General features: G+C 40.1%; 1 protein-coding gene across 2 annotated transcripts; it reads right to left on the bottom strand.

The window, feature by feature from the left end:
- Positions 1 to 523: 523 nt before the first annotated feature.
- On the bottom strand, positions 524 to 27518 carry syt19 (synaptotagmin XIX). Of its 2 annotated transcripts, none has more exons than XM_061969287.2 (9): positions 27385 to 27503; positions 18059 to 18296; positions 17903 to 17976; positions 12372 to 12443; positions 11893 to 12072; positions 10195 to 10344; positions 7720 to 7839; positions 2295 to 2406; positions 524 to 2225 (listed from the first exon to the last, which is right to left on the bottom strand). In XM_061969287.2, exons 2-9 carry the CDS (start codon positions 18276 to 18278, stop codon positions 1918 to 1920), a joined length of 1236 nt encoding a protein of 411 aa, XP_061825271.2. In that variant the 5' UTR covers positions 18279 to 18296; positions 27385 to 27503; the 3' UTR covers positions 524 to 1917. The 2 variants fall into 2 exon arrangements, with proteins under 2 accessions (XP_061825271.2, XP_061825272.2); XM_061969288.2 differs by having other exon boundaries at positions 526 to 2225; positions 27372 to 27518.
- Positions 27519 to 27767: the final 249 nt, after the last annotated feature.

Genomic DNA, 27767 nt, shown 5'->3' with positions numbered 1-27767 from the left:
ACATATAGAACATGCTATACGTTTACCAAACAATCTGTCACTCCTAAATGCTAAATCCGATGAAATTTTATACGTCTAGTCCAGTGGTTCTTAACCTTGTTGGAGGTATTGAACCCCACCAGTTTCATATGCACATTCACCGAACCCTTCTTTAGTGAAAAATAAAATATTTTAGTTTTTTTTTCAAATTCAAGACAAAGTTATATGTTTTTGGTAACACTTTAGTATGGGGAACATATTCTAAGCAACAAAGACTTAATTTAGTGTTATTTAGTTAGGGTTAGGGTGAGAGAGTTAGGGCCAGGGTTAGAGGGTTAGGGTTATAATAAGCCCATGCCGAATAAGGCATTAATAAGTACTTAATAATGACTAGTTAAGAGCCAATATGTTACTAATTTGCATGTTAATAAGCAACTAATTAATAGTGAATATGTTCCCCATACTAAAGTGTTACCATGTTTTTTTACTGGTGCACAAAATGAACCGTGCAAGAACATCACCTTGTTCAAAGAACAAAACCAAGTGCATAAACTCACAACAAATTACACACCTGCAAATCAGTCTGACTTCTGCTGTTGCCGTATCCGAGAAGTTTGTATTTACACGATGAGTCGGGTGTGTCTTGACCTCCGCCGAACCCCTGAGCCCGACTCACCGAACCCCTAGGGTTCGATCGAACCCAGGTTAAGAACCACTGGTCTAGTCTCTTACGTGAATGAGCTAAATAATATTTTTTTATATTTTACGGTAATGTGTCAATAATTTCACACATAAGTCGCTCCTGAGTATAAGTCGCACCCCCGGCCAAACTATGAAAAAAACTGCGACTTATAATCCGAAAAATACGGTATATTTGTTCCATCTAAAAACTACATCCATCCATCCATTTTCTACTGCTTGTCCCTCTCGGTGTTGCCGGGGTTTGCTGGAGACTATCCCACTTGCATTCGGGCGGAAGGCGGGGTACTCCCTGGACAAGTCGACAAAAAAATGTATAATAAAAAAAAGAAGTTGTTTGTCCAAAAACTGGTATCACGCAACAATATATGTATTTCTTCAATGTATTTTAATAACATTTTTGTTTAGGATTTTCGTAAACAGTTCCATCAACAAAATTAAAAATACGTGACTCTGAAAGTGCACAAGGTGGTGCTGAAAAGACCAAGTACAGTAATATTAAATCCATAGGCAACAGGAGTAAAGCGGCGAACCCCTAGATGGCAGCCTAGAAATAAGAATAATCAAGTGAATGTTGTAGACTACGGTATGGACTACAGCAGTGGTCCCCAACCACCGGGCCGTGGATCGATTGGTACCGTGCCGGACAAGAATAAAAAAAATTAAAAAAAATTAAAAGTTATTTTTTCTTTAATTTATTTATTTATTTAATATTAAATCAACATAAAAAACACAAGATACACTTACAATTAGTGCACCAACCCAAAAAACCTCCCTCCCCCATTTACACTAATTCGCACAAAGGGGTTGTTTCTTTCTGTTATTAATATTCTGGTTCCTACATTATATATCAATATATATCAATACAGTCTGCAGGGATACAGTCCATAAGCACACATGATTGTATTTTTTTTTAACAAAAAAAATAAATAAAATAAACCCCCCCCCCCCCGGTCCGTGGGACATATTTTCAAGCGTTGACCGGTCCGCAGTTAAAAAAAGGTTGGGGACCACTGGACTACAGCATTTATTCATTTTTAAAAATAACTGAACACCAAAACATGAGATTTTTGAACTGTCTGCACAAACAAGGCTTTCCATATTGTGACCATGTTGAGAATATTGTTAGGAAGAACAAATGTGGTCATAGTAGTTTGTTGTAAAATAAAAGTGTGTTTAAGCCCCACCTGCTGAATGTAAAAAAGTAATAAAGGGATCCAGAAGTTGTTTAGACATAACTCAGATAAGTAGGTCATGCCATCTTGCTATTGGCTGGTGGGCTGAGAACATCATAAGACTCCAGTGCTTGTCTTCTGAATGTTTGTCCTTCTTCACCGTCAACTGTCCAATCAGGTGTTTGGAGGGTTTCCTACTTGAGTGAGTCTCAAAAACAGAGACCAAAATTTTACACTCTTGCATAGCAAAATCTGGTAAGCGGAATACAAGAACCTCATTGAAAACGGTCAATGCCCCACATTCCATTGCGCAGGTTTTCTGGTACTTCAGCTTGTAGCTGTTGCACTGCACGCTGACCCTGGCATACAGAGCTGGACAACATGAAGAAATGAGCTATTAAAGCTTCTATCTGCATTTGTGTGGAGATGTGTGGTATTTACCTGTGCCCAAGTGTAGCTCCTTCTGGACTGTTTGGACCTTTAACACTCCAACCTCAAGTCTTTGAGAGATGGGGAGAAACTTAAGTGACAAGAGCACTTCTCCTACAAGATCCTATTATATGAAAGAATTAACACATCAGCATGATGGGTATTTACCCACACAATAAAAACATTGCCTTTCGTTTACATTCAACTTTCAATCATAAAATAACACCAAACCAAAATAAGTTGAAAAAAAAAACTAGATTGCTGCTTGACGTTTACATTTCATAAACATCTTCTGAGCGCTGACCTACTGGTCAGGCAGACAATATTTACAAGGGGTCTTTGTTTTTCAACGTTCCGTGTTGTTTTTTAACAACCATAATCCATAGTTGTACCTCAATTTACGAGCACACTGCGTTCCACGACCGAGTTCATAATTCAAAACACTCATCTCATGTCGGTCCCGCCCATTGAAATGAATTTAAAGGGGAACATTATCACCAGACCTATGTAAGCGTCAATATATACCTTGATGTTGCAGAAAAAAGACCATATATTTTTTTAACCGATTTCCGAACTCTAAATGGGTGAATTTTGGCGAATTAAACGCCTTTCTATCATTCGCTCTCGGAGTGATGACGTCACAACGTGACGTCACATCGGGAAGCAATCCGCCATTTTTTCACTTTCGTCGGTGTGTTGTCGGAGGGTGTAACAACACGAACAGGGACGGATTCAAGTAGCACCAGTGGCCCAAAGACGCGAAAGTGGCAAGAAATTGGACGAAATTTGTTAAAAATACGAGGCTGTGGGGAAAGCCGACGAAATGGTCAGTCGTTTGTTCCGCACACTTTACCGACGAAAGCTATGCTACGACAGAGATGGCAAGAATGTGTGGATATGCTGCGACACTCAAAGCAGATGCTGACATCAACTCCAAAACTGGACAGATCAGCTTTCAGGAAAAGAGAGCGGATGAGGGTATGTCTACAGAATATATTAATTGATGAAAACTTTATTCATTACTCGCGGTTTAACGTAAATTATTATACATAAACTGTGTTTACCAATAATTTAGCTTAAAAACATTAATTTTTTTCAATCATTCGAGTACATTCGGGTAGTCTTGTGTAATGCAGCATTTTGTGTCTATTTAGGTATGGTTAACCTGAGTGCTGAAATCGTGGAAAAATATATGTTCTTAGCGCGCCTGAAATGGGCTGTCTGCACTCTCAAAGTGCATGTTGTTGCCAAATGTATTTCATATGCTGTAAACCTAGTTCATAGTTGTTAGTTTCCTTTAATTGCCTGTCTTGAGGATATCAAGGCCTGGATGGCCCTAAACTTCTTAAATTTCAATGACAAGAAGACAGAAGTAATAGTGTTTGGACCTAGTGGTACCTGTGAGCTCCCCCCTGTTGACTTTGGCCCTTTGGCTTTGCACGTTAAGCCCATGGTCACTAACCTGGACTTTCGTATTGACTGTGATTTTAAATTGGACCGTCAGATTGGCACAGTGGTGAAAGCCAGCTTTTTTTTATCTACGTCAGCTGGCCAAGGTTAAAAACCTTCTTTCTAGGCAACAGTTAGAGACAGTAATCCATGCCTTTATCACATCTCGGCTGGATTACTGTAACTCTTTGTATTTTGGAATAAATCAATCCTCCCTCTCACGTCTGCAGCTGGTCCAAAATGCAGCTGCCCGACTTTTAACTAACACAAGAAAAAGAGAGCACATTACTCCTGTTTTAGCCTCCCTCCACTGGCTGCCTGTGTCTTTTAGAGTCCATTTTAAAATGATCTTACTTGTTTTTAAATCCTTACGTGGTCTTGCCCCACCGTACCTCTCTGAGCTGCTCCACCTCTATGCCCCCACCCGGTCCCTCAGGTCAGCTGATCAGCTGATCCTGGAGGCACCCAAAACAAAGCGCAAGCTCAGAGGGGACAGAGCTTTCTCTGTTGCGGGTCCCAAACTCTGGAACGATCTCCCTCTCCATGTGAGACAGGCCCCTTCTTTGGCTATTTTTAAGACCCTTCTTAAAACCCATTTTTATTCACTGGCTTTTAACCCAGCATGAGACTTTAAACTGTTTTTAGCTTTTAACTTTTTGAACTGTTTTTAACTTTTAAACTGTTTTTATCTAACAAACTGTTCTTAGGGTAATTTATATTTGCTTTTTAAATGTGTATTTTTATTTCTGTTTTAAATGTTATTTTTTAGTCTGTCCTTTGCCTCCATTTCTTTGTGGTGTACAGCCCTTTGTTTTTCAACTGTGCTTGTCTTAAAAGGGCTTTATAAATAAAGTTGGTATGGTATGGTATGGTAATGCCAAACAAACACATACCAATCGTTGGTTAGAAGGGGATCGCCGAATTCGTCCTCGCTTTCTCCCGTGTCGCTGGCTGCCGTGTCGTTTTCGTCAGTTTCGCTTGCATACGGTTCAAACCGATATGGCTCAATAGCTTCAGTTTCTTCTTCAATTTCGTTTTCGCTACCTGCCTCCACACTACAACCATCCGTTTCAATACATGCGTAATCTGTTGAATCGCTTAAACCGCTGAAATCCAAGTCTGAATCCGCTATACCTTGCTGTTCTAGCCGCCGTGTTTGTTTGTAGTGGCATCACTGTGTGACGTCACAGGAAAATGGACGGGTGTATATAACGATGGTTAAAATCAGGCACTTTGGAGCTTTTTTTAGGGATATTGCGTGATGGGTAAAATTTTCAAAAAAACTTCGAAAAATAAAATAAGCCACTGGGAACTGATTTTTAATGGTTTTAACCCTTCTGAAATTGTGATAATGTTCCCCTTTAATCCGTGTTTGGTCTCCCAAAACAGCACAACTGCTTTTTAGTAAGAAAAGCACAATTTTAAGTAAGTATTGTTAAAAAAAATTAAATTGTATGTACTACAAACAATTACAGAAGTTCTATGAATTACTGTAATAATATTGTTTCGCATTTATCTTGTGAAGCAGACTTTTGTACTGGGAGTGTCTGCTTCTCGGTCACTTAACATTAGGAAAAACAAATATGAAATCACTGTTTATGTTACACATGGACATATTTGAGTGACGGACCGAAGAGGTCAGTGTTGACAACAAGCGATATATACTGTCAATCAATCAATCAATCAATCAATCAATGTTTACTTATATAGCCCTAAATCACGAGTGTCTCAAAGACATACTTGCCAACCTTGAGACCTCCAAATTCGGGAGATTGGAGGGGTTTGAGGTGGGCGGGGTCGGGGTATTGTATGTATTTTATTATATATATATATATATATATATATATATATATATATATATATAAATAAAATAAATTAATAAATTAATAAATTGGGGACGGCGTGGCGAAGTTGGTAGAGTGGCCGTGCCAGCAATCGGAGTGTTGCTGGTTACTGGGGTTCAATCCCCACCTTCTACCATCCTAGTCACGTCCGTTGTGTCCTTGGGCAAGACACTTCACCCCTTGCTCCTGATGGCTGCTGGTTAGCGCCTTGCATGGCAGCTCCCGCCATCAGTGTGTGAATGTGTGTGTGAATGGGTGAATGTGGAAATACTGTCAAAGTGCTTTGAGTACCTTGAAGGTAGAAAAGCGCTATACAAGTATAACCCATTTATCATTTATTTATCATTTATCATTTAAATACTTGAATTTCAGTGTTCATTTATTTACACATATACACACATAACACTCCTCTCTACTCATTGTTGTATTTGAAAGTGCAATGCTTTGCAGCCAGTAGCACAGTCTTTGAAGGAGCATAGGTATGTGCAGCGTAATATTCTGGGTTGGAGTCAATAACCAGGCGAGGTGATGAAGGTACGTCTCTTTACGTCATACTTCAGAACCGACTCCCACACTTGCCGTCAGGGTGCGCAATACAACGTAAACCGTTGGCCAACCAAAAAGTAACCACCGAACTATAGTGTTCTGTGGTTACTTTTTGGTTGGCCAAGCGGACGTGACGATAGGCTGTCCTCACTCAGGTCCGCACGGACCTGGAGGGGGCGTGCCTTAAGTCCGGCTGGAAATCGGGAGAAATTCGGGAGAATGGCTGTCCCGGGAGTCTCCCGGAAAATTCGGGAGGGTTGGCAAGTATGCTCATAGGGCTGCACAAGCCACAACGACTGTATGCCTGTGCACCAAAGGTAATGCTTGACCGTCCAGTTTGTTGAGTCAGGACGAGACAGAACAAACAGACACACGTCAAACACAGCAACTTCTCAATATTTTTATGGATAAATGTTTGTCATTTCTGGCTGCGTGCGCAGACGCTGGTTGCAGCACCTTTAATGTGGACTAAAAATGCTGCAGCGAGGCTGATTCGCCAGGTAAGCTGCTCACTGGTAAGACATGTTTTTAATAGATTGTTTGTCTGATTTGGTCATCCGCATCTTCACCTTCGCACTAACAAGCTAACCGGTCGGCAGGATTGTGTCGATCTCTGAGCGGCGATCAAATGCACATGTCATCTGTCTAAAAAACTTATGCTAGTGTCTTGTGTGGACGAAGCAGGAAACAACATTTTTAATATTATATATGCTATAGTTTATTGCAGCAATTAGATTTACAAGGTGGAACTAATTATAGGTTCATAACACACAACACAAGATATTTCAAGCCTTCTTTTGATATAATTTTGATGATTATAGTTTACAGCTTATGAAAACCTTGAATTGAAAATCTCAGAAAACTTGGGGTTTTCAAAAACAGCAAGCCACGATCATCAAAAATTTAAGAAATAAAGGCTTGACATATCTCACTCGGCCTGTAATGAGTTTGTATCACATTTTAGTTTCACATTTGAAGTTGAATTGATGATACGTATGAACTTCAGCACGACATTCTAATTTTGAGTTTCCATCCATCCATCCATTTTCTACCGCTTAATCGCTTCGGGGTCGCGGACAAGTCGCCACCTCATCACAGGGAATTTTTTGAGTTTCACCTGTAACTCTCTCAAACGGCACAACTCTGTGACAAATACTACTTCAACCGGTGGGTGGAATGGGTTCATAGCCCTCTCTTCTAGGGGCAGCACATGAATAAAAAGCAAAGTGAAACGTGAAATGAAAATAGACATCGTAAAACGTTCAGTGGACAAAATCAACATTGGCTGCATGCCCGGTTCAAGCCACTCAAACACCGCAAGCATCATCAAGAATAGAGATGGCATCTTTGAACACATTAGGGATCGATCTTCTACTATGAAATGAGCAGTGTTGAGAACTAAGGAGGATATTGCTTTCATTATTGAGACTTCCTCCTTCCAATAAGACTACCCGTGTCTCCTTTGCGATGTTCCTTCTCATGTGTAAGAAAACCACACGGATACAAGTAAGGAGTTGTTCTCGTTCCTGGTATCAACTTTGTTAATGCTGGCCCTAAAATTAGGGTTTATGTAAAAATGTATATAATTTCGTTTTTACCTTCTTGGGAGTGTGAAGCTTTCCCTTTAGCTCCAAAGGGTAGGAAATGTTGAATTGTCCTAAAGAAGTCCTCACATCTCCCAATGTTGTGTGTCTTGAGTATTTATCATAGTCTCTTACCTGTGACACAGACAAACAAATGGGGGTCATGTTTATGTCACACTGGCGAGAGGATCAAATTCTCAGGGCATTCTGTCAGTCAGTGGACTGTTCAGTTTGCCGCAGAAGACGTTTCACCTCTCATTCATCAGTTCCTAGTAGGGATGTAACGGGTGATCGAAACATCGATAGACCGATTTATACTCCTAAATTTCAAGTGTATCAACCTGTACGCGGCAAGTTTGCCTTCCAAGACATAGGTATCGATCCAAGGTCATTTTAAAAGGCTATCAATCGATTTTATCAATACTGGAAAAACAATAGACTTAATAATAGAGATGTCCGATAATATCGGACTGCGATATTATCGGCCGGTAAATGCTTTAAAATGTAATATCGGAAATTATCGGTATCGTATTCAAAAAGTAAAATTCATGATTTTTTAAAACGCTGCTGTACGGAGTGGTACACGGACATAGGGAGAAGTACAGAGCGCAATTAAACCTTAAAGGCACTGCCTTTGTGTGCCGGACCAATCACATAATATCTATGGCTTTTCACACACACAAGTGGATGCAAGGCATACAGGTCACACTGAGGGTGGCCGTATAAACAACTTTAACACTGTTACAAATATGTGCCACACTGTGAACCCACACCAAACAAGAATGACAAACACATTTCGGGAGAACATCCGCGCCGTAACACAACATAAACACAACAGAACAAATGCCCAGAACCTCTTGCAGTAATAACTCTACGCTGTCCTTCATTGGCGATGCCAGAGGCGGAGAACAGATACTGTATGGCCCGATCGGGGAACTTTATTTAGCAAATAAATGTAAATATGTTGGTTACTGTACTTTTATTGAAAATTGCTTGAATGTGTAAAATGTGAGCAGAAAGGGTTTCCTCCTCTTGATTCAACCTAAACTGTTGGGTGCACTTAATTTAAATAGGATGTGAATGCATTGGCCATTAATTGTTGTTTGCTTGCTTGTTTGTATCCATAATTCATTATACATAATTCATATAGAAAACTTAACCTGCAGTGTCCAGGTATCCACTATTTATTTCACAGTCAGGCTGTTGGATGTTCTTTGTTAAAAAGTTACTGAATCGATTTGAACTCACTGAATCGTTTTGGATCGTATTGCTGTAAAAATGTTTTATAAAAATGAATCACTGATTTGTATTGGCACCCACAAATATTGAATCGAATCGTTGTTTAAACAAATCGTTACACCCCTAGTTCATAGACAGTTGCGGTCCAGTTTAAGTCGATGAGCATGGATTGTCAAAGCCTGCTTGGATGAGAGGCAAAACGTCTTCTAAGACAAACTGAACAGTCCAGTTGCGATCGATTGAATGCCCTGAGAATATAACGACCTGGATTTATGAGAACATCCATAGACATTAGAGCAGTGGTTCTTAACCTTGTTGGAGGTACCGAACCCCACCAGTTTCATATGCGCATTCACCGAACCCTTCTTTAGTCCATCCATCCATTTTCTACCGCTTGTCCCGTTCAGGGTCGCGAGGGTGCTGGAGCCTATCTCAGCTGCATTCGTGCGGAAGGCGGGGTACACCCTGGACAAGTCGCCACCTCATCGCAGGGCCAACACAGATAGACAGACAACATTCACACTCACATTCACACACTAGGGCCAATTTAGTGTTGCCAATCAACTTATCCCCAGGTGCATATCTTTGGAGGTGGGAGGAAGCCGGAGTACCCGGAGGGAACCCACGCAGTCACTGGGATATCATGCAAACTCCACACAGAAAGATCCCGAGGCCGGGATTGAAGATCAGGACTACTCAGGACCTTCGTATTGTGAGGCACATGCACTAACCCCTGTTCCACCGTGCCTTCTTTAGTGAAAAATAAAATGTTGAGTTTTTTTTCAAATTCAAGACAAATGTATATGTTTTTTAACCGGTGCACAAAATGAACCGTGCCTGAACATCACCTCGTTCAAAGAACAAAACCAACACAGTGCATAAACTCACAACAAATTACACACCTGCAAATCAGTCTGACTTCGGCTGTTGCCGTATCCATAATACGCCGATAGGGAAAAGTTTTTATCTACACGATGAGTCGGGTGTGTGACCTCCGCCGAAACCCTGAGGCCTACTCACCGAACCCCTGGGGTTCGATCGAACCCAGGTTAAGAACCACTGCATTAGAGTATTCACGTGAATATGCTTAGTATTATGAATATAAAAAGTTGAGATGGACTTTTTCGAGTGTTATTGTCTTGATCTGTAATCAAACCTGCCAACTAACAGAGATAGGCACTGTAAAACTCAAACAAGAAACAAGAACGTTAAAATGCTGACAATGTGAAATAGGTTTGGATGTTACAGAACCTCCATCCTCAGGTTAATGTGATCCAGCTCCTTTTCATCTTGCAGAATACAGCTGAACTGGTCTCCAAACAAAGGGTTACAGGTGCCTTTCACAGTGCGAGTCCTCCATTCCTGCAGCACTTTGCACAGAGGAGGAGGTGTCCCTTCAACCTAATAGAATCAGAGCAGTAATCCACAGTCAATTCAGTACAACGTTGTTGTTTAGTAGTTGGACGAGAAACACTTACATTTTGTTAAGCCCATAATCAAGCATTTAATGGCCAAAATTTGAGTCAAACGAGATGAATTACACCTTTTCTGACTGTAAATGTTGTTATGATGTCATATACTCATGTTAAACAATGCCAAAGCATGAAATCATAAGGTTCCTGCCTTTTGGCCTGATCTTGCAAAGAGTTTTGGATGTCTCTGTTCCCAGGGTTTTGCAGTCTGGAGGAGCTTAGGCCATTAAGTAACACAAAAAAGATAGGCTTAAGTATTATTTTCATCTAATTGTGGCATGCGCATCTCCACTTCCAACTGCTCCAAATGCAAAAATCATAAAGAGTACAAACAATGTTTATTCTACTAGCTACATTATTTTATCTGAATAGCCACTTGTGATTTATAGCATGAAATAACAAATATCTTTCAGTCATGTTGTTTATGTTTCAAAAGGATTCATCTATTAAAATGTTAACATTTGTCATTATTACAGTATGTCTAACGCCACCTCTCATTGTGTTTTTTCCTTTTCACAAAACCACTATCAATACATACATGCTGATATAGTTTAGTTTGGTCTACATCTGTAAAAAGGACAAACTCTAGAAATCAGTCTTTTAGAAATGTAATAATCCAAATGCCATTGAAGGTTTAATACGTATACTTCTTCAACAAAAATTTGCACAACACTAAGCAAATGGATTAAATCTTTAGTGTCCATCAATCATATTCATTATCATTCTAGGCTTGCTTTAAAAGAGCCCTTTTTTTCTACATTTCAAACACTTCCTTGTGGTCTACATAACAGTAATGGTGGTGCATTTTGCATAGATTATGTTTTACAGACCAAGTTCAAACCTCTTTCTGACTGTCTCTTCAGGATACAAAATTTTGCATAGATTATGTTTTACAGACCAAGTTCAAACCTCTTTCTGACTGTCTCTTCAGGATACAACATTTTGTGGGCTGTGTTATTTATGTGCCTCCACTTTGACTGCGTCTTCTCCCCGTCAGCCATGTTGTAGTTATTAGCGCTTCCATTTCGAGTTTACTGACAGATATAAGTTGGAAATTGGAAATTGCAACAGCGGAAGATGCATGTGCATGTACGAGACAGTCTGCCCCACAATAAGAGGATAGAGGGGGAAAAAAAGGACCTAATTGACTGCAGCGTCGGACTACAATGGTGGACGTGCGTAAAGCCCTTTGGGTAAATTTCTACTATACATGGAGATATCCGTGACAGGTCAGAAAACATCACAAGTCAGAGAAAATTCCAAACGGCTCATTTGGCGGAATTATGAAAACCGATTATTGAAAAAATATATAGTTTGATTTCAAATGTTCGGTCCTAATGCAGATCCCACACACACAAAAGCTGGTACTAATAGGTAGTAAAAGTTGGCTTTGCACAATAGTTCCCCTTTAATTTTTTCGAGATCATTGGCTGACAATTGGGACTGATATAAGCTCACATTTACAGTGTCAAATTACCCCATCATCGATGCAACGCTCCCTCTTATCAGACCCTTTCCACAGAAGCTTTAGTTGGACAAACAGCTGGAGGCTGCTGATCTGGTTTTGTTGCTGAAGCCCCTCCACCTCCAAGACTGTGACCACAAGCCGGCGGTACTGCTGGTCATAGTACACAGAGTAGTGGAGCCATCCATTGCCCTGGTGGAGGAGATAGTTAGGGAGATAGAGAAAATATGTTACTGTCTGCTTTGTTTATGATAAATCCAAACTGTCTGAACACTTTATTTAGCCTATGAAGGAAATGTAAGGTCAAATGTTAAACAGATTTTCCATATAAGAATAACTAAATTGTTTTAAATAACGCTGGAGATAGATTATTATAATGATACACTGATAAGGTGTATCATTATGTAAGACTATTTATGCTGCAAAAAAACAAATAAACTGACAAAGATGGTGATACAAAACAACAACACACATGCAATACTGTTACATACTTTATTATCTGCTGCTGGCTGGCTGGATCCCAAGGAGGACTCAGATGAGACGTCCACATCAAAATCCTCCACCTGCAAAGTGCGCGCACACACATCAAACGTCTTATATTGGCTTTGGCAGAGTCCTGTGTTTAAACAACTTTTTGTATTAATATCTGTGTACACAGAAAGCATTTACTGTTGGTTACAGCTTCCAGACAAATGCAAAAAAAAAAAAAAAAACGAACAAACTGAAACTAAACTACTTTTAGGTGTGATCAGTACTATGTCTTTCAAACAGGTTGAATTCTCATGTGTGCAAGCCACTCGCATGATGTTTTATTACATCTGAAAAGATTCTATGGAAGCAACATTTCAAGTCACAGTATGCGGTTCCTTGAAGCGGTCTCCGCTGATCAATTGGTTCCTGTGAGTATCAACTCATGTTTTCACTTTGCCATCCAGGATACCTTTTAATTGTCTACTAAAGCAAAATTACAGATGCCTACTGTAAGTAGTCAAAATAAATATGTTTCATTCATACATTGGTATTCTATATGGTAAAAATGGTAAGTCATTGTGATTAGTTTTTTGTTTTTTTTCATCACACAGATGACAAAACTCCTTCTCCACTAAAATAATGAGATGTTTTTCCCTCGTCATGTCAGATTGCCATATCTTGCTTGGTAATAATAAGTGACCTCCCATGGCACATGTCAATCATGCAACAGAGCATTTGATAGACGTATTTTAAACAGTATGCATCTACAAAGTACAAACCCTGTTTTCATATGAGTTGGGAAATTGATTTTTTTTATTGATTTTTTTTATATAAAGAAATACAATCATGTGTGCTTACGGACTGTATCCCTGCAGACTGTATTGATATACATTGATATATAGTGTATATATTGTGTTTTTATGTTGATTTAATAAAAAAAATTTAAAAAATAAAAATTTATTTTTTCTTTTTTCTTGTGCGGCCCGGTACCAATCGGTCCGCGGCCCGGTGGTTGGGGACCACTGATCTACGGTCCGTAATATCATCAAAGGGTTCAGAGAATCTGGAGAAATCACTGCACGTAAGCAGCTAAGCCCGTGACCTTCGATCCCTCAGGCTGTACTGCCATACTTGCCAACCTTGAGACCTCCGATTTCGGGAGGTGGGGGGGTGGGGTGGGCGTGGTCGGGGGTGGGGGTTGGGGGCGTGGGTGGGGCGGGGGCGTGGTTAAGAGGGGAGGAGTATATTTACAGCTAAAATTCACCAAGTCAAGTATTTCATATATATATATATATATATATATATATATATATATATATATATATATATATATATATATATATATATATATATATATATAAGAAATACTTGACTTTCAGTGAATTCTAGCTATATATATATATATATATATATATATATAAAATAAATACTTGAATTTCAGTGTCCATTTATTTACACATATACACACACATAACACTCATCTACTCATTGTTGAGTTAAGGGTTGAATTGTCCATCCTTGTTCTATTCTTTGTCACTATTTTTCTAACCATGCTGAACACCCTCTCTGATGATGCATTGATGTGTGGCACGCACAAAAGTGCTTTCATCAAATGCATTAGAGTCTGGAATCTTCCATCTCTCCCTAGCATGGCCCAAAACCGGTCAATCTTTGCTTCCTGAGGAAGATCTTCAGTGCCAAGCACTTGGTAGTCCACTACTTCTTCCCGGAGGCTATCCAGGTCCAATCGCAGCTGCGGCTTGGAGCTGTTATGAGAGTAGCGTATGTGTGTGTGTGGCCCTTTAATAGGTGAGCATGAGAGGTGAGTGACGTCAGTGAGTGTGTGGGCGAGAGAAGAGAGGGAGCGGTAGCGTGAGTGCGGGCGGGACTAGTTTGTTTTGTGTTGGATTGGCTGTGTGCAAGCAATCAATAAAGCAAGATTTGCAACTAATCGCCGGACTCAGGCCGGAAAGGTGCAACAAAGCGTATTTCTTCATCTTACTCGTCGTCGGCGTCTCCTTGTTGTGTGCGCATTTGTGCACTGCACTCTCTAAAAGCTGTATATGTTATTGATGTTATAGATGGCAGTATTGTCCTGTTTAAGAGTGTCCCAACATTGCTGTTTATGGCAGACGAACCGCTTTACGGTAGACAAAAACATGACTGCTGTTGTTGTGTGTTGTTGCCACGCTGGGAGGACGTTAATGAAACTGCCTAACAATAAACCCACATAAGAAACCAAGGACTCGCCCACGATCATTCTACAGTTATAATGTGTTTGGGCAGGCACGCTGTTTATATTGTGGGAAAGCGGACTCAGGTCCGCATGGAGCTGGAGGGGGCGTGGCCTCCAGCTCCGCCTGAATTTCGGGAGATTTTCGGGAGAAAAATTGTCCCGGGAGGTTTTCGGGAGAGGCGCTGAATTTCGGGAGTCTCACGGAAAATCCGGGAGGGTTGGCAAATATGTGTACTGCATCAACAAGCGACATCAGTGTGTAAAGGATATCACCACATGGGCTCTGGAACACTTCAGAAACCCACTGTCAGTAACTACAGTTGGTCGCTGCATCTGTAAGTGCAAGTTAAAACTCTCCTATGCAAGGCAAAAATCGTTTATCAACAACACCCAGAAACACCGTCGGCTTCGCTGGGCCTGAGCTCATCTAAGATGGACTGATACAAAGTGGAAAAGTGTTCTGTGGCCTGACGAGTCCACATTTCAAATTGTTTTTGGAGAACGGTGGACGTCGTGTCCTCCGGACCAAAGAGGAAAAGAACCATCCGGATTGTTATAGGCGCAAAGTTGAAAAGCCAGCATCTGTGATGGTATGGGGTTGTATTAGTGCCCAAGACATGGGTAACTTACACATCTGTGAAGGCGCCATTAATGCTGAAAGGTACATACAGGTTTTGGAGCAACATATGTTGCCATCCAAGCAACGTTACCATGGACGCCCCTGCTTATTTCAGCAAGACAATGCCAAGCCATGTGTTACATCAACGTGGCTTCATAGTAAGAGTGCGGGTACTAGACTGGCCTGCCTGTAGTCCAGACCTGCTTCCTAATGAAAATGTGTGGCGCATTATGAAGCCTAAAATACCACAACGGAGACCCCCGGACTGTTGAACAACTTAAGCTGTACATCAAGCAAGAATGGGAAAGAATTCCACCTGAGAAGCTTAAAAAATGTGTTTCCTCAGTTCCCAAACGTTTACTGAGTGTTGTTAAAAGGAAAGGCCATGTAACACAGTGGTGAACATGCCCTTTCCCAACTACTTTGGCATGTGTTGCAGCCATGAAATTCTAAGTTAATTATTATTTGCAAAAAAAAAAAATAAAGTTTATGAGTTTGAACATCAAATATCTTGTCTTTGTAGTGCATTCAATTGAATATGGGTTGAAAAGGATTTGCAAATCATTGTATTCCGTTTATATTTACATCTAGCATAATTTTCCAACTCATATGGAAACAGGGTTTGTAAAACAAGTAGTAATACAATGTTCATACAACGTAGCCAAGGGTGCTAAGGCTGTGGTAGTGAGGACTGGACCAACATATAGTTGGCCATGTTTGGCCTGGTCCCATCAGCCCTGACACTTAATGACCCTAATGAAGTGTGTGTGCACTGTTTATGTCTACAATATGATTAAAATAGGCAAGAGCAAACATGGCAGATGTGGGTGGTGGGATCCCACAAAGTAGTCGGTCTACTTGAGTAGATAAAACATTCCTATCCACGCTTCACAAACCCCGAGATTGAAATGAAGCACACCACAGTGTGCCCTCTATCGAAAATACCCAAAGGCATCACCAGTGTACACCATCAGGCAACCCACCGTCGACACGAGTGAGGGCCAGAAGGTACTGCACAACTAAGGCAGAACATGGATACAACCCCCATCGCCACCAAGCCCTAAACAAGGGATGTTGAAAGTGCGGCCAATTGTGGTCCGCAGCTCGTTTTTTTCATTGGCCTGGGAAACATTCTACAGACAGAATAAAGACGTCCTGCATTAAACATTACATTAAAAAAACTAAGCAAAAAAAGCATCTGATCAAAACCCCCCTCCAAAAAGGGACCTGACAACCAAAATGGACGACCTGTGCATCTTACTTCTTAACTTCCGTGCGTTCTATCATGTTGTGTACAAATTTCATGTATTTGAACGTGCTACAGCCTTAAAAAAGCCCGCTCAGTGGCCTCGTGGGTAGAGTGTTCGCCCTGAGATCGGTAGGTCGTGAGTTCAAAACCCCGGCTGAGCCATACCAAAGACTATACAAACGGGACCCATTACCTCCCTGCTTGGCACTCAGCATCAAGGGTTGGAATTGGGGGTTAAATCACCAAAATGATTCCCGAGCGCGACCACCGCTGCTGCTCACTGCTCCCCTCACCTCCCAGGGGGTGGAACAAGGGGATGGGTCAAATGCAGAGGGTAATTTCACCACACCTCGTGTGTGTGTGGCTATAAGTGGTACTTCAACTTTTTAAAAAGGTTTTAATTGGCATAATCATAATATTAGTAAAGATGAATAATAATTAGGGATGTCCGATAATGGCGTTTTGCCGATATCCGATATTCCGACATTGTCCAACTCTTAATTACCGATACTGATATCAACTGATACCAATATTAACCGATACCGATATATACAGTCGTGGAATTAACACATTATTATGCCTAATTTGGACAACCAGGTATGGTGAAGATAAGGTCCTTTTTAAAAAAAATTATAAAATAAAATAAGATAAATAAATTAAAAACATTTTCCTGAATAAAAAAGAAAGTAAAACAATATAAAAACAGTTACATAGAAACTAGTAATTAATGAAAATGAGTAAAATTAACTGTTAAAGGTTAGTACTATTAGTGGACCAGCAGCACGCACAATCATGTGTGCTTACGGACTGTATCCTTGCAGACTGTATTGATATATATTGATATATAATGTAGGAACCAGAATATTAATAACAGAAAGAAACAACCCTTTTGTGTGAATGAGTGTAAATGGGGGAAGGAGGTTTTTTTGGGTTGGTGCACTAATTGTAAGTGTATCTTGTGTTTTTTATGTTGATTTAATTAAAAAAAATTAAAAATAAAATTAAAAAAACCCATACCGAAATAAAAAAACACGATACCGATAATTTTCGATATTACATTTTAAAGCATTTACCGGCATCTCTAATAATAATAATAATACGAAATTAAATATTTCAAGGGGGCTGGATTAGATTTTTTACTAATTTGCTTTGTTACCTACAGTGTAACACAAAGGGAAATTGTAGATATTAGATGTTCAGATAGTTAAGCATACCTGTATATTAATTGACCTACTGTGCATTTTATTGGTTTTAGTATGTTGAATGTACAAAATGTGTCAATGTGGCCCCCACATTGTCGGATTTTTTCTGGTATGCAGCCTTTGTTGGAAAAAGTTTGGACACCTGCCCTTGACCTATCTCCATCGATATGCCGGGCAACCCCAGACCTCATTTATTTTCAACATCACAGACGTGGATTCACTGTTTTCCTGCCATGGCTTCTCACCTTAATAGTTGGGATTCCTTTGTATTGTCTTGATGCTTGAGATCCGTCATCTGCGTAAAGCAACTCACCATTCGCTACATAAAAAAGCAAATACAATTATTTTTTTTCCAGTCGTCAAACGTTGGACTGAATATATCTGGTATTAAGTGTTTTGACCTAATTGTTGGTGACCTGCTTCATGCAGAGTGCGTGTGGTGCGTTGACTTCGAAAGCATCTGAAGGCCTGCCAGACCAAAATTCCCAGTGCCACCAGGAGAAGAGAGACAGACAAACCAAGGATGCTGTATTTAACTGCAGCTGAGAAAGGAAAATTCAGGGCTGCAGCTGATGACAGCAGCCTAGTAGCGGTAAAGTGTTCCATTGGAAGGACCATCATGTTGTACCTCCATGTGAGCTGCAGATGAATAAAACACGAACAATGTGAGGACACAAGAGCAGAGAATACCTTTTAGTGCAGGGGTGCACACACTTTTTCAGCAAGCGAGCTACTTATCTGTACACACACACACACACACACACACATATATATATAAACATATACATACATACGTTGACAGCCCTAATATACATATATATATATATATGTATGTGTGGGAAAAAAATCACAAGACTACTTCATCTCATAGATATATATATATATATATATATATATATATATATATATATATATATATATATATATATATATATATATATATGTATGTGTGGGGAAAAAAATCACAAGACTATTTCATCTCTACAGGCATGTTTCATGAGGGGGGGTACCCTCAATCATCAGGAGATTTTAATGGGAGCATTCGCATACCATGGTTTATATAGGGCACAGAGTGGGTGGGTACAGGCTGGCCTAGGGGCGTGGTGATTGGCTCATGTGTTACCTAGGAGGTGTTTCCGTCTATGGCGGCATGCTGTGACAATTTCGCTGCGCTTGTTGAGGGATGACAGGTCTGGACGGTAAATAATAAACAGTTTCTCTTTCAAGCATAGGTTGCATCTTTTATTACCACTATTGTAAGGTGTGCTGGATGCAAGAATTTGCCATGTTATTGAATATTCAACATTATTGTCTTTGAGGTCCCAAATGTGTTTGCTGAGTTCTGTGGTATTTCGCAAGTTTTTGTTCCTGAAAGAAGCCTTGTGATTGTTCCATCTGGTTTTGAATTCTCCCTCGGTTAATCCTACATATGTGTCGGATGTGTTAATGTCCTTGCGTATTACCTTAGATTGGTAGACAACTGATGTTTGTAAGCACCCCCCGTTGAGGGGGCAATCAGGTTTCTTTCGACAGTTACAGTCTTTGTTGGTTTTGGAGTCGCTCTGTCTGGGGGCCGACGGCTCATTTGCAATTGTTTTGTTGTGGTTTGAGATTATTTGTCGTATATTGTTCATGCAGCTGTAGCTCAATTTAATGTTGTTCTTGTTGAATACTTTTCTTAGGGTGTTGTCTTTGGGAAAGTGTTTGTCAATCAGATTGAGGAATTTGTGTCCAATGTTAGTTGAGACGTTTTTGCTGTATGGGGGGTTGTACCAGATGATGTCGTTTCGTTTTCTGTTCTTTTTTGGCTGGTTTTCTGGCGTGGGTTCATAGGTGAGGGTGAAATTGTATCCGCTTTCATCAAGGGCTTTTTGGTACGGGGGGGTTGCTTGGTCAAATTCAGCTTTGCTAGATGACAGCATCGATAGCCTTTTGTTGATTCCGGTAGGTATTCTTTTCGTGGTGTTGGGTGGGTGGTTGCTGTCATGGTGCACGTATTGGAGTGTTGTGTTGGGTTTCGTGAATGGTTGGTAGCTGTTATTTCTCAGGTTGAAAGTGACGTCAAGGAAGTTGACGGCTTGCTTGTTGGCTTCAATCGTGATCCGTAGGCCGTTCTCTTTGAAAATTTGGCATATGCGCTTCTTGGTATTCTCGCTGCTCCTTGGCGAGGCGCGACACACTGCCAGTCCGTCATCACGGTAAATACCGAGGTTCAGATTGAGGCTAGCGAGCTGGGAGAGGAGGAAACTCCCAACGAGTTCACACGTTTCTGCTCCGTCAAAACTTCCCATAGTGACGTCAAATGTTGCATTGTTGTTTTTTTGCCATGATGTGCTGTTGTGGATGAGAATGGAGTTTTTTGCGTGGATGATGATGTTTCTTTCGTTGCCTGTGATTGAGTCGTAGTCTGAGGCGAAGTCTAGTGCTTGAGTCAGTAGGTCTTGCGTGATGGAAGGGTAAAATCTAAGGTAATACGCAAGGACATTAACACATCCGACACATATGTAGGATTAACCGAGGGAGAATTCAAAACCAGATGGAACAATCACAAGGCTTCTTTCAGGAACAAAAACTTGCGAAATACCACAGAACTCAGCAAACACATTTGGGACCTCAAAGACAATAATGTTGAATATTCAATAACATGGCAAATTCTTGCATCCAGCACACCTTACAATAGTGGTAATAAAAGATGCAACCTATGCTTGAAAGAGAAACTGTTTATTATTTACCGTCCAGACCTGTCATCCCTCAACAAGCGCAGCGAAATTGTCACAGCATGCCGCCATAGACGGAAACACCTCCTAGGTAACACATGAGCCAATCACCACGCCCCTAGGCCAGCCTGTACCCACCCACTCTGTGCCCTATATAAACCATGGTATGCGAATGCTCCCATTAAAATCTCCTGATGATTGAGGGTACCCCCCCCTCATGAAACAGGCCTGTAGAGATGAAATAGTCTTGTGATTTTTTTTTTTCCCACACATACATATATTGCGCTCTACTACGGTATCGAGCACTATTTTTTGGATAACCTTATTAAGACATATATATATATATATATATATATATATATATATATATATATATATATATATATATATATAAATATATATACATATATATACATCAGTGACGTGCGGTGAGGTTGATGGCTGGTGAGGCACTGACTTCATCACAGTCAGATTTACAAACATATGAACCCTAAAGAGTATCTTATTCACCATTTGATTGGCAGCAGTTAACGGGTTATGTTTAAAAGCTCATACCAGCATTCTTCCCTGCTTGGCACTCAGCATCAAGGGTTGGAATTGGGGGTTAAATCACCAAAAATGATTCCCGGGCGCGGCGCCGCTGCTGCCCACTGCTCCCCTCACCTCCCAGGGGGTGATCAAGGGGATGGGTCAAATGCAGAGGACAAATTTCACCACACCTAGTGTGTGTGTGACAATCATTGGTACTTTAACTTAACTTTAACTTTACACATACAAACTGTAGCACACAAAAAAGCACATTTAATTAGAAAAACTTTATTATGGTCTTACCTTTACTTATAAGTGCGGGAGGAGTTGTGAATGAATGAAATATGAAATCCGAGCTGCAGTCTGCAGGTGTACCTAATGTTGTGTCCCTGCAGTCGTTCACGGCTCCTCCGGCGCGAGCATTGTTGTTTTTGCACTTTTTGGCTTCTTGTTAAGTGACTTTTTTTGGGTGGATTCGGTCTTGCACGTGGGGGGTTTGGGTGTGGGCTTTGGTTGGTGTGGCGCTCCCGTCTGGGGGTGCATTCTGCGGCGGGGGTGCATTAACTGGCACCAGGAGGCGGGATTACTGTGAGCCTCACACAGTGCGTCTTCGCAGCAGTTGTATGATTGCTCAGCACAAGAAATACGTTACACACATACAGTTGTTGACAAAATACACTGTACATTATATACCTCAGCTAACTAAACTATGGAAATGTATAATATAATTCATATAGCAATACGGTCTCACTGCACAGCAGGCCAGCAGTTAGCCGAGTCCGCAATCCATGTTGAGGCACAATTGAGTGACGTGCCTCAACTGGCTGCTGTTCACCACACCGTCTCTTTTCAGTATTTGAACGGCAAATGTGAAAATTCAGCGATTTTGAATAGAAATAATCTAAAACTGGTGAAGTTAAATGGAAAATAACTTTATAGTATAATCACTGAATACATATAACAATTTAATAATTTTTTTTTCTTTTTACATTTTTTTTCTTTTCATGATGGCAGGTGAGGTTTTTGTGGTTTATCCGTTATACAGTGCTCAATACCGGGGTAGAGCGGACTATGTGTTAGGTCAGGAAAAAACACAGAGGCTATTTTATCCCGACAAGCCTGTTTCGTAGGTGTCTCTGCTCTTCAGGGGATTTTATATAAAAGGCCAAAAGTTTGGAAACATCTTCTCATTTCAATGCGTTTTCTATATTTTCATGACTATTTACATTGTAGATTGTCACTGAAGGCATCAAAACTATGACACCTGTGAAGTGAAAACCCTTTCAGGTGACTACCTCTTGAAGCTCATCGAGAGAATGCCAAGAGTATGCAAAACAGTAATCAGAGCAAAGGGTGGTCCCCTAAAATACCACAACGGAGACCCCTGGATTGTTGAACAACTTAAGCTGTACATCAAGCAAGAATGGGAAAGAATTCCACCTGAGAAGCTTAAAAAATGGGTCTCCTCAGTTCCCAAACGTTTACTGAGTGTTGTTAAAAGGAAAGGCCATGTAACACAGTGATGAACTTGCCCTTTCCCAACTACTTTGGCACGTGCTGCAGCCATGAAATTCTAAGTTAATTATTATTTGCAAAAAAAAAAATAAAGTTTATGAGTTTGAACATCAAATATCTTGTCAATTTCCCAACTCTTATGGAAACGGGGTTTGTATATATATATATGTATATATATATATATATATATATATATATATATATATATATATATATATATATATATATATATATATATATATAAAATTGTCTTTCTTAAAGATATTAATATATATTGTTGTTGTTCTGATGACTTGCATTGACTGGAACCAGACAGGAATTACAGTATGTTCTGATAAGTTCCACAACTTCGAATTTACATTGTAGAGGAAAAAATATTCTCTTCTCTTTCCAATTGCGCATGAAAGTGGTGGGTTTTGAGCTTTTTATTTTTCCAGCTCTCATAATCATTTTGCATTCTCTCTGCAAGAAATATATTGGAAGCCGACTGTGTAGCTCACAAGCTTTTGTGTGCTAGTTTTTTTAAGACCCTTATATCTTAACGCAGGCAGGATGGAGCAGCACTTTTATTGTGAAGACAGGAACTGTGCGGTTGGTCTTTACACTTTTGATAGCAAATGTTTGGGAGAGAGAGTGCTGTGCTGAAATAAAAAGTGTTTCTCGCGTTCCCGCCGGCCGTTTTTTTCTTCTAACTGAGCTCATCTCACAAGACCCACGGTGTCCATGTATGTCAATTAAAGGACGAATGTGATGTCATCGTGAAGACTGATGATATACGTAATTTTTAGGTCTATTTTTAAATGCCTGCCGATCGACCGACAGCCCGTCCAAGATTAATCTGTAGCTTGCTATCGACGTAATGGGCACATTGGTTTTGGTGCAAATAAACCATACCTTATTCTAAGAAGAGAACATAACCCCGCTTTGAAGAATTTATCACTGCAATTTGTCAGCAGTACGCCAAGTATGTACCCTCACTACAGTGGTGCCTCGACTTACGAGCAGAGGTGGGTAGAGTAGCCAGAAATTGTACTCAAGTAAGAGTACTGTTACTTTAGAGATTTATTACTAAAGTAAAAGTAAGGAGTAGTCACCCAAATATTTACTTGAGTAAAAGTAAAAAGTATGTTGTGAAAAAATTACTCAAGTACTGAATAAATGATGAGTAACCTGTTCGTTTAATGATGACGGCAACAAATAATGCACAAAAACATAAAAAAAACCAATGAGCAAATTCAGAGCCAGGAATATCTCTTAAGCAACTAAAACAATAATATATATTAAATAATAATACATTAACATAAAAAAATTAAGGCAAATTGAGCCACAATAATTTAACAGCACCATAGGCTCAGTAGGCAGAGATTACAAAGGAAAATAACAAGTTAGCCTTTACGCAAACCATAAAATGATAGGTGTGGGCTGCACCTGGGAACACACCAGTGACAAGCGGCCTCACCTGCCATCATGGAAAGAAAAAAAATGTAAAAAGAAAAAAAATGTATTAAATTGTTATATGTATTCAGTGATTATACTATAAAGTTATTTTCCATTTAACTTTACCAGTTTTAGATTATTTTTATTCAAAATCGCTGAATTTTCACATTTGCCGTTCAAATACTGAGAAGAGACCGTGCGGTGATCAGCAGCCAGTTGAGGCACGTCACTCAGTTGTGCCTCAACATGGATTGCTAACTGCTGGCCTGCTGTGCAGTGAGACCGTATTGCTAAATGAACTATATTATACATTTCCATAGTTTAGTTACAGTAGCTGAGGTATATAATGTACAGTGTATTTTGGCAACAACTGTATGTGTGTAACGTATTTCTTGTGCTGAGCAATCATAAAACTGCTGCGAAGACGCACTGTGTGAGGCTCGCAGTAATCCCGCCTCCTGGTGCCAGTTAATGCACCCCCGCCGCAGAATACACCCCCCGACGGGAGCGCCACACCAACCAAAGCCCACACCCAAACCCTCCACGTGTATGAGGCTGCAGTGCGTTAATAAATGTCCCCACACGATGTACATTTGACAGTGATTCATAGCAGGGAAGCTAACATCAGCCTACGGTGACAGCCAAAATATCTACTAACGTTACTTACCGCGATGTGCTTCCTCAAATTTGACGTTGAGTTCATGTAAGCTTAAGCTTGTTAATCATGTGACCGCCTGGCTCTGTTTGATTGGTGAAACGGAGTCAAACGTCACCAGTGACTGTATTTGATTGGTGAAACGCAGGCATGTTATAGATCCTACTTTGAAGCTCTGTCTGACAAACCAAAACAAACAAAGCGTGCATTAACAGATCGATAAAAATCAGTAGCGAGTAGCGAGCTGAATGTAGATAAATGGAGCGGAGTGAAAGTAGCGTTTCTTCTCTATAAACATACTCAAGTAAAAGTAAAAGTATGTTGCATTAAAACTACTCTTAGAAGTACAATTTATCCCAAAAGTTACTCGAGTAGATGTAACGGAGTAAATGTAGCGCGTTACTACCAGTGTTGGGACTAACGCGTTACAAAGTAACGCGTTACTGTAACGCCGTTAGTTTCGGCGGTAACTAGTAATCTAACGCGTTATTTTTTTATATTCAATAACTCAGTTACCGTTACTACATGATGCGTTACTGCGTTATTTTACGTTATTTTTTATGTAGTATCGGCTAGAAACTGAGGATCTGAGTGTGTTTTATTCCAGCGAAGCAGAGACGTGCTTCTGATTCTTCCTCTGCGCTCTCTGTGTGTGCGTGTGACTGTGTCTGAGTGTGGGAAGGGGAGGGGAGGGGAGGGGAGGGGAGGGGGGTGCGCAATACAACCGTTGGCCAACAAAAAAGTAACCACAGAACACTATACGCCTATACGGTATAGTGTTCTGTGGTTACTTTTTGGTTGGCCAACATAGCTTTACAGCTATGTTGTTGATTGATTGATTGATTGATTGAAACTTTTATTAGTAGATTGCACAGTACAGTACATATTCCGTACAATTGACCACTAAATGGTAACACCCAAATAATTGTTTAAGTCGGGGTCCAGATACAGATATATACTGTGGGGGGGGGGGGGGGGGTTAGGTTTGGTTGGTATCAACACTTCAGTCATCAACAATTGCATCATCAGAGAAATGGACATTGAAACAGTGCAGGACTGACTTGGTAGGATATGTACAGCAAGTAGTGGACACAGAGAGAGAGATCAGAAAGTATAAGAAAAAGTGTCTACATTTGATTATTTACAATCCGAAGAGGTATTATGTGGAAGGGAGGGTGTTAGTTTAGGGTTGTAGTTGCCTGGAGGTGTTCTTTTAGTGCGGTTTTGAAGGAGGATAGAGATGCCCTTTCTTTTACACCTGTTGGGAGTGCATTCCATATTGAAGTGGCATAGAAAGAGAATGAGTTAAGACCTTTATTAGTTCGGAATCTGGGTTTAACGTGGTTAGTGTTAGTGTTAGTGTTACTATGCTGTTTGTTACTTATGTATGTTATGTTGCAGCTATTTAAAATAGTTTTGTCAATTTGTTCTGGCCTGAAATAAATTGGCCCTTTGACACATATCTTTGTCTTTGTGTGTTGTATGTAGAGCACATTGCTTAGCAGAGTTCAGTGATGCAAATGTATGTCAAGTTGATCAACAGATTGTATTATTCTCCAGTGCAATAACAGTACTAAAATGAAGGCTAAAAGGGCATTAATGGGAGCTTTAAAAAAAAAAAGTAGAAGTAACTAAATAGTTACTTTTCACAGTAACGCATTACTTTTTGGTGTAAGTAACTGAGTTAGTAACTGAGTTACTTTTGAAATAAAGTAACTAGTAACTGTAACTAGTTACTGTTTTTCAGTAACTAACCCAACACTGGTTACTACCCACCTCTGCTTACGAGTGCCCCAACTTCCGAGTATTTTGTGAAACGAGCTGTCTCTCGGCTTTTTGATCAACCTGGTAGGCAACCACACTGAGGCAGAAAGAGTCTAACGCCAGCCAAGGACGTTAAAATCGTATCTAATCGGCTGACAAATATCCATGAAAATACGGAGAGCCTGCTGATGGTGTGTTTAGCAGAGAAGCAGCCCGAATGAGATATCGTAGAAGTCCACATTCCAAGATAAATGCTGTAAATTCTTAGTACAGTGCATGAATTCATACAAATACTGGAGTGGTTAGTAGTACATTATATTGTATTGTCCTTGAAATAACATGTATTATCCAGGCATGTTACAGTACATGCATCGATAAAATTGAATTCAATTCATTTCAGTGAGCTCCATCACAGAACCAATTCAACTTGTAAGTTGAGGTACTACTGCTTACTCTATTCCTTTATTTGTTTAGTAACCTTTTTTAGGATACTCATCAAAATACTGGGAAATTCAAACATACAAGACTTAGCCTCAGATTTCTCCAATAGTTGAGGTTCCACAGTACTGTTTTTTTACCACTTCCACTCAAGTACCCGTATTTTTCGGAGTATAAGTCGCACCAGAGTATAAGTCGCACCTGCCGAAAATGCATAATAAAAAAGGAAAAAAAAACATATACATGTCGCACTGGAGCCCGGCCAAACTATGAAAAAAACTGCGACTTATAGTCCGAAAAATACGGTAGTTACAAAAGAAAGGGTTACTTGCTTTTTAAAGGCTTTCATATTTTTGTTTTTTGTTTTTTTTATACAGAGTTTGAATCCTATGAATATGACAACACACACACACACACGCATTCTCTTTCATGTTCACTGACCGGTATTAAACCAAAATAAATAAGTGGCCCACACAAGGGAGGCATTTTCTTAAACAAATATCATAAATCAATAGCACCTTTTCAAAAATGTTCATATTATTGTACAGTTTGAACGCTTGCGTTTAAATAGACTATAACCTTAAGAAGAACAATGATTGCGCTGTACTTACGTCATACCCCATGACACCATTTGAAAAATAAAATAAAAATCATACTTACTTAATGTACTCACCGGCCCCTCCGTTGCTGTATGTCCAAGTTCCAAAAAAATATTGAACAAGCACTGAAACTATTAAAAAGTGTTCTCCTTGTTTGACGACATAGGTTCACTCCTGTGTTGCAAGACACAGTACACACACACACAAACACAGATAACAGCGCATGACTTCCTGCACATGCTTCTGGTAAAACTAGTTAGTTTGGATTTTGATGATATGATGATAGCTTTGGAGACTGCATCGTTCTTCCTCCTAAAAATCCCTTCGATCTCCTGGAAAGCAGAGATCCATCCACCCATCCATTTCTACCGCTTGTCCCTCTCGGTGGTGCTGGAGCCTACCCCAGCTGCATTCGGGCGGAAGGCGGGGTACACCCTGGACAAGTCGCCATCTCATT

Source organism: Nerophis lumbriciformis, linkage group LG10 (assembly GCF_033978685.3).
Source record: "Nerophis lumbriciformis linkage group LG10, RoL_Nlum_v2.1, whole genome shotgun sequence".
Classification (NCBI taxonomy): Eukaryota; Metazoa; Chordata; class Actinopteri; order Syngnathiformes; family Syngnathidae; genus Nerophis; species Nerophis lumbriciformis.
Note: the sequence above shows the minus strand (reverse complement) of the source record. Positions and strands in the feature narration are given on the sequence as shown.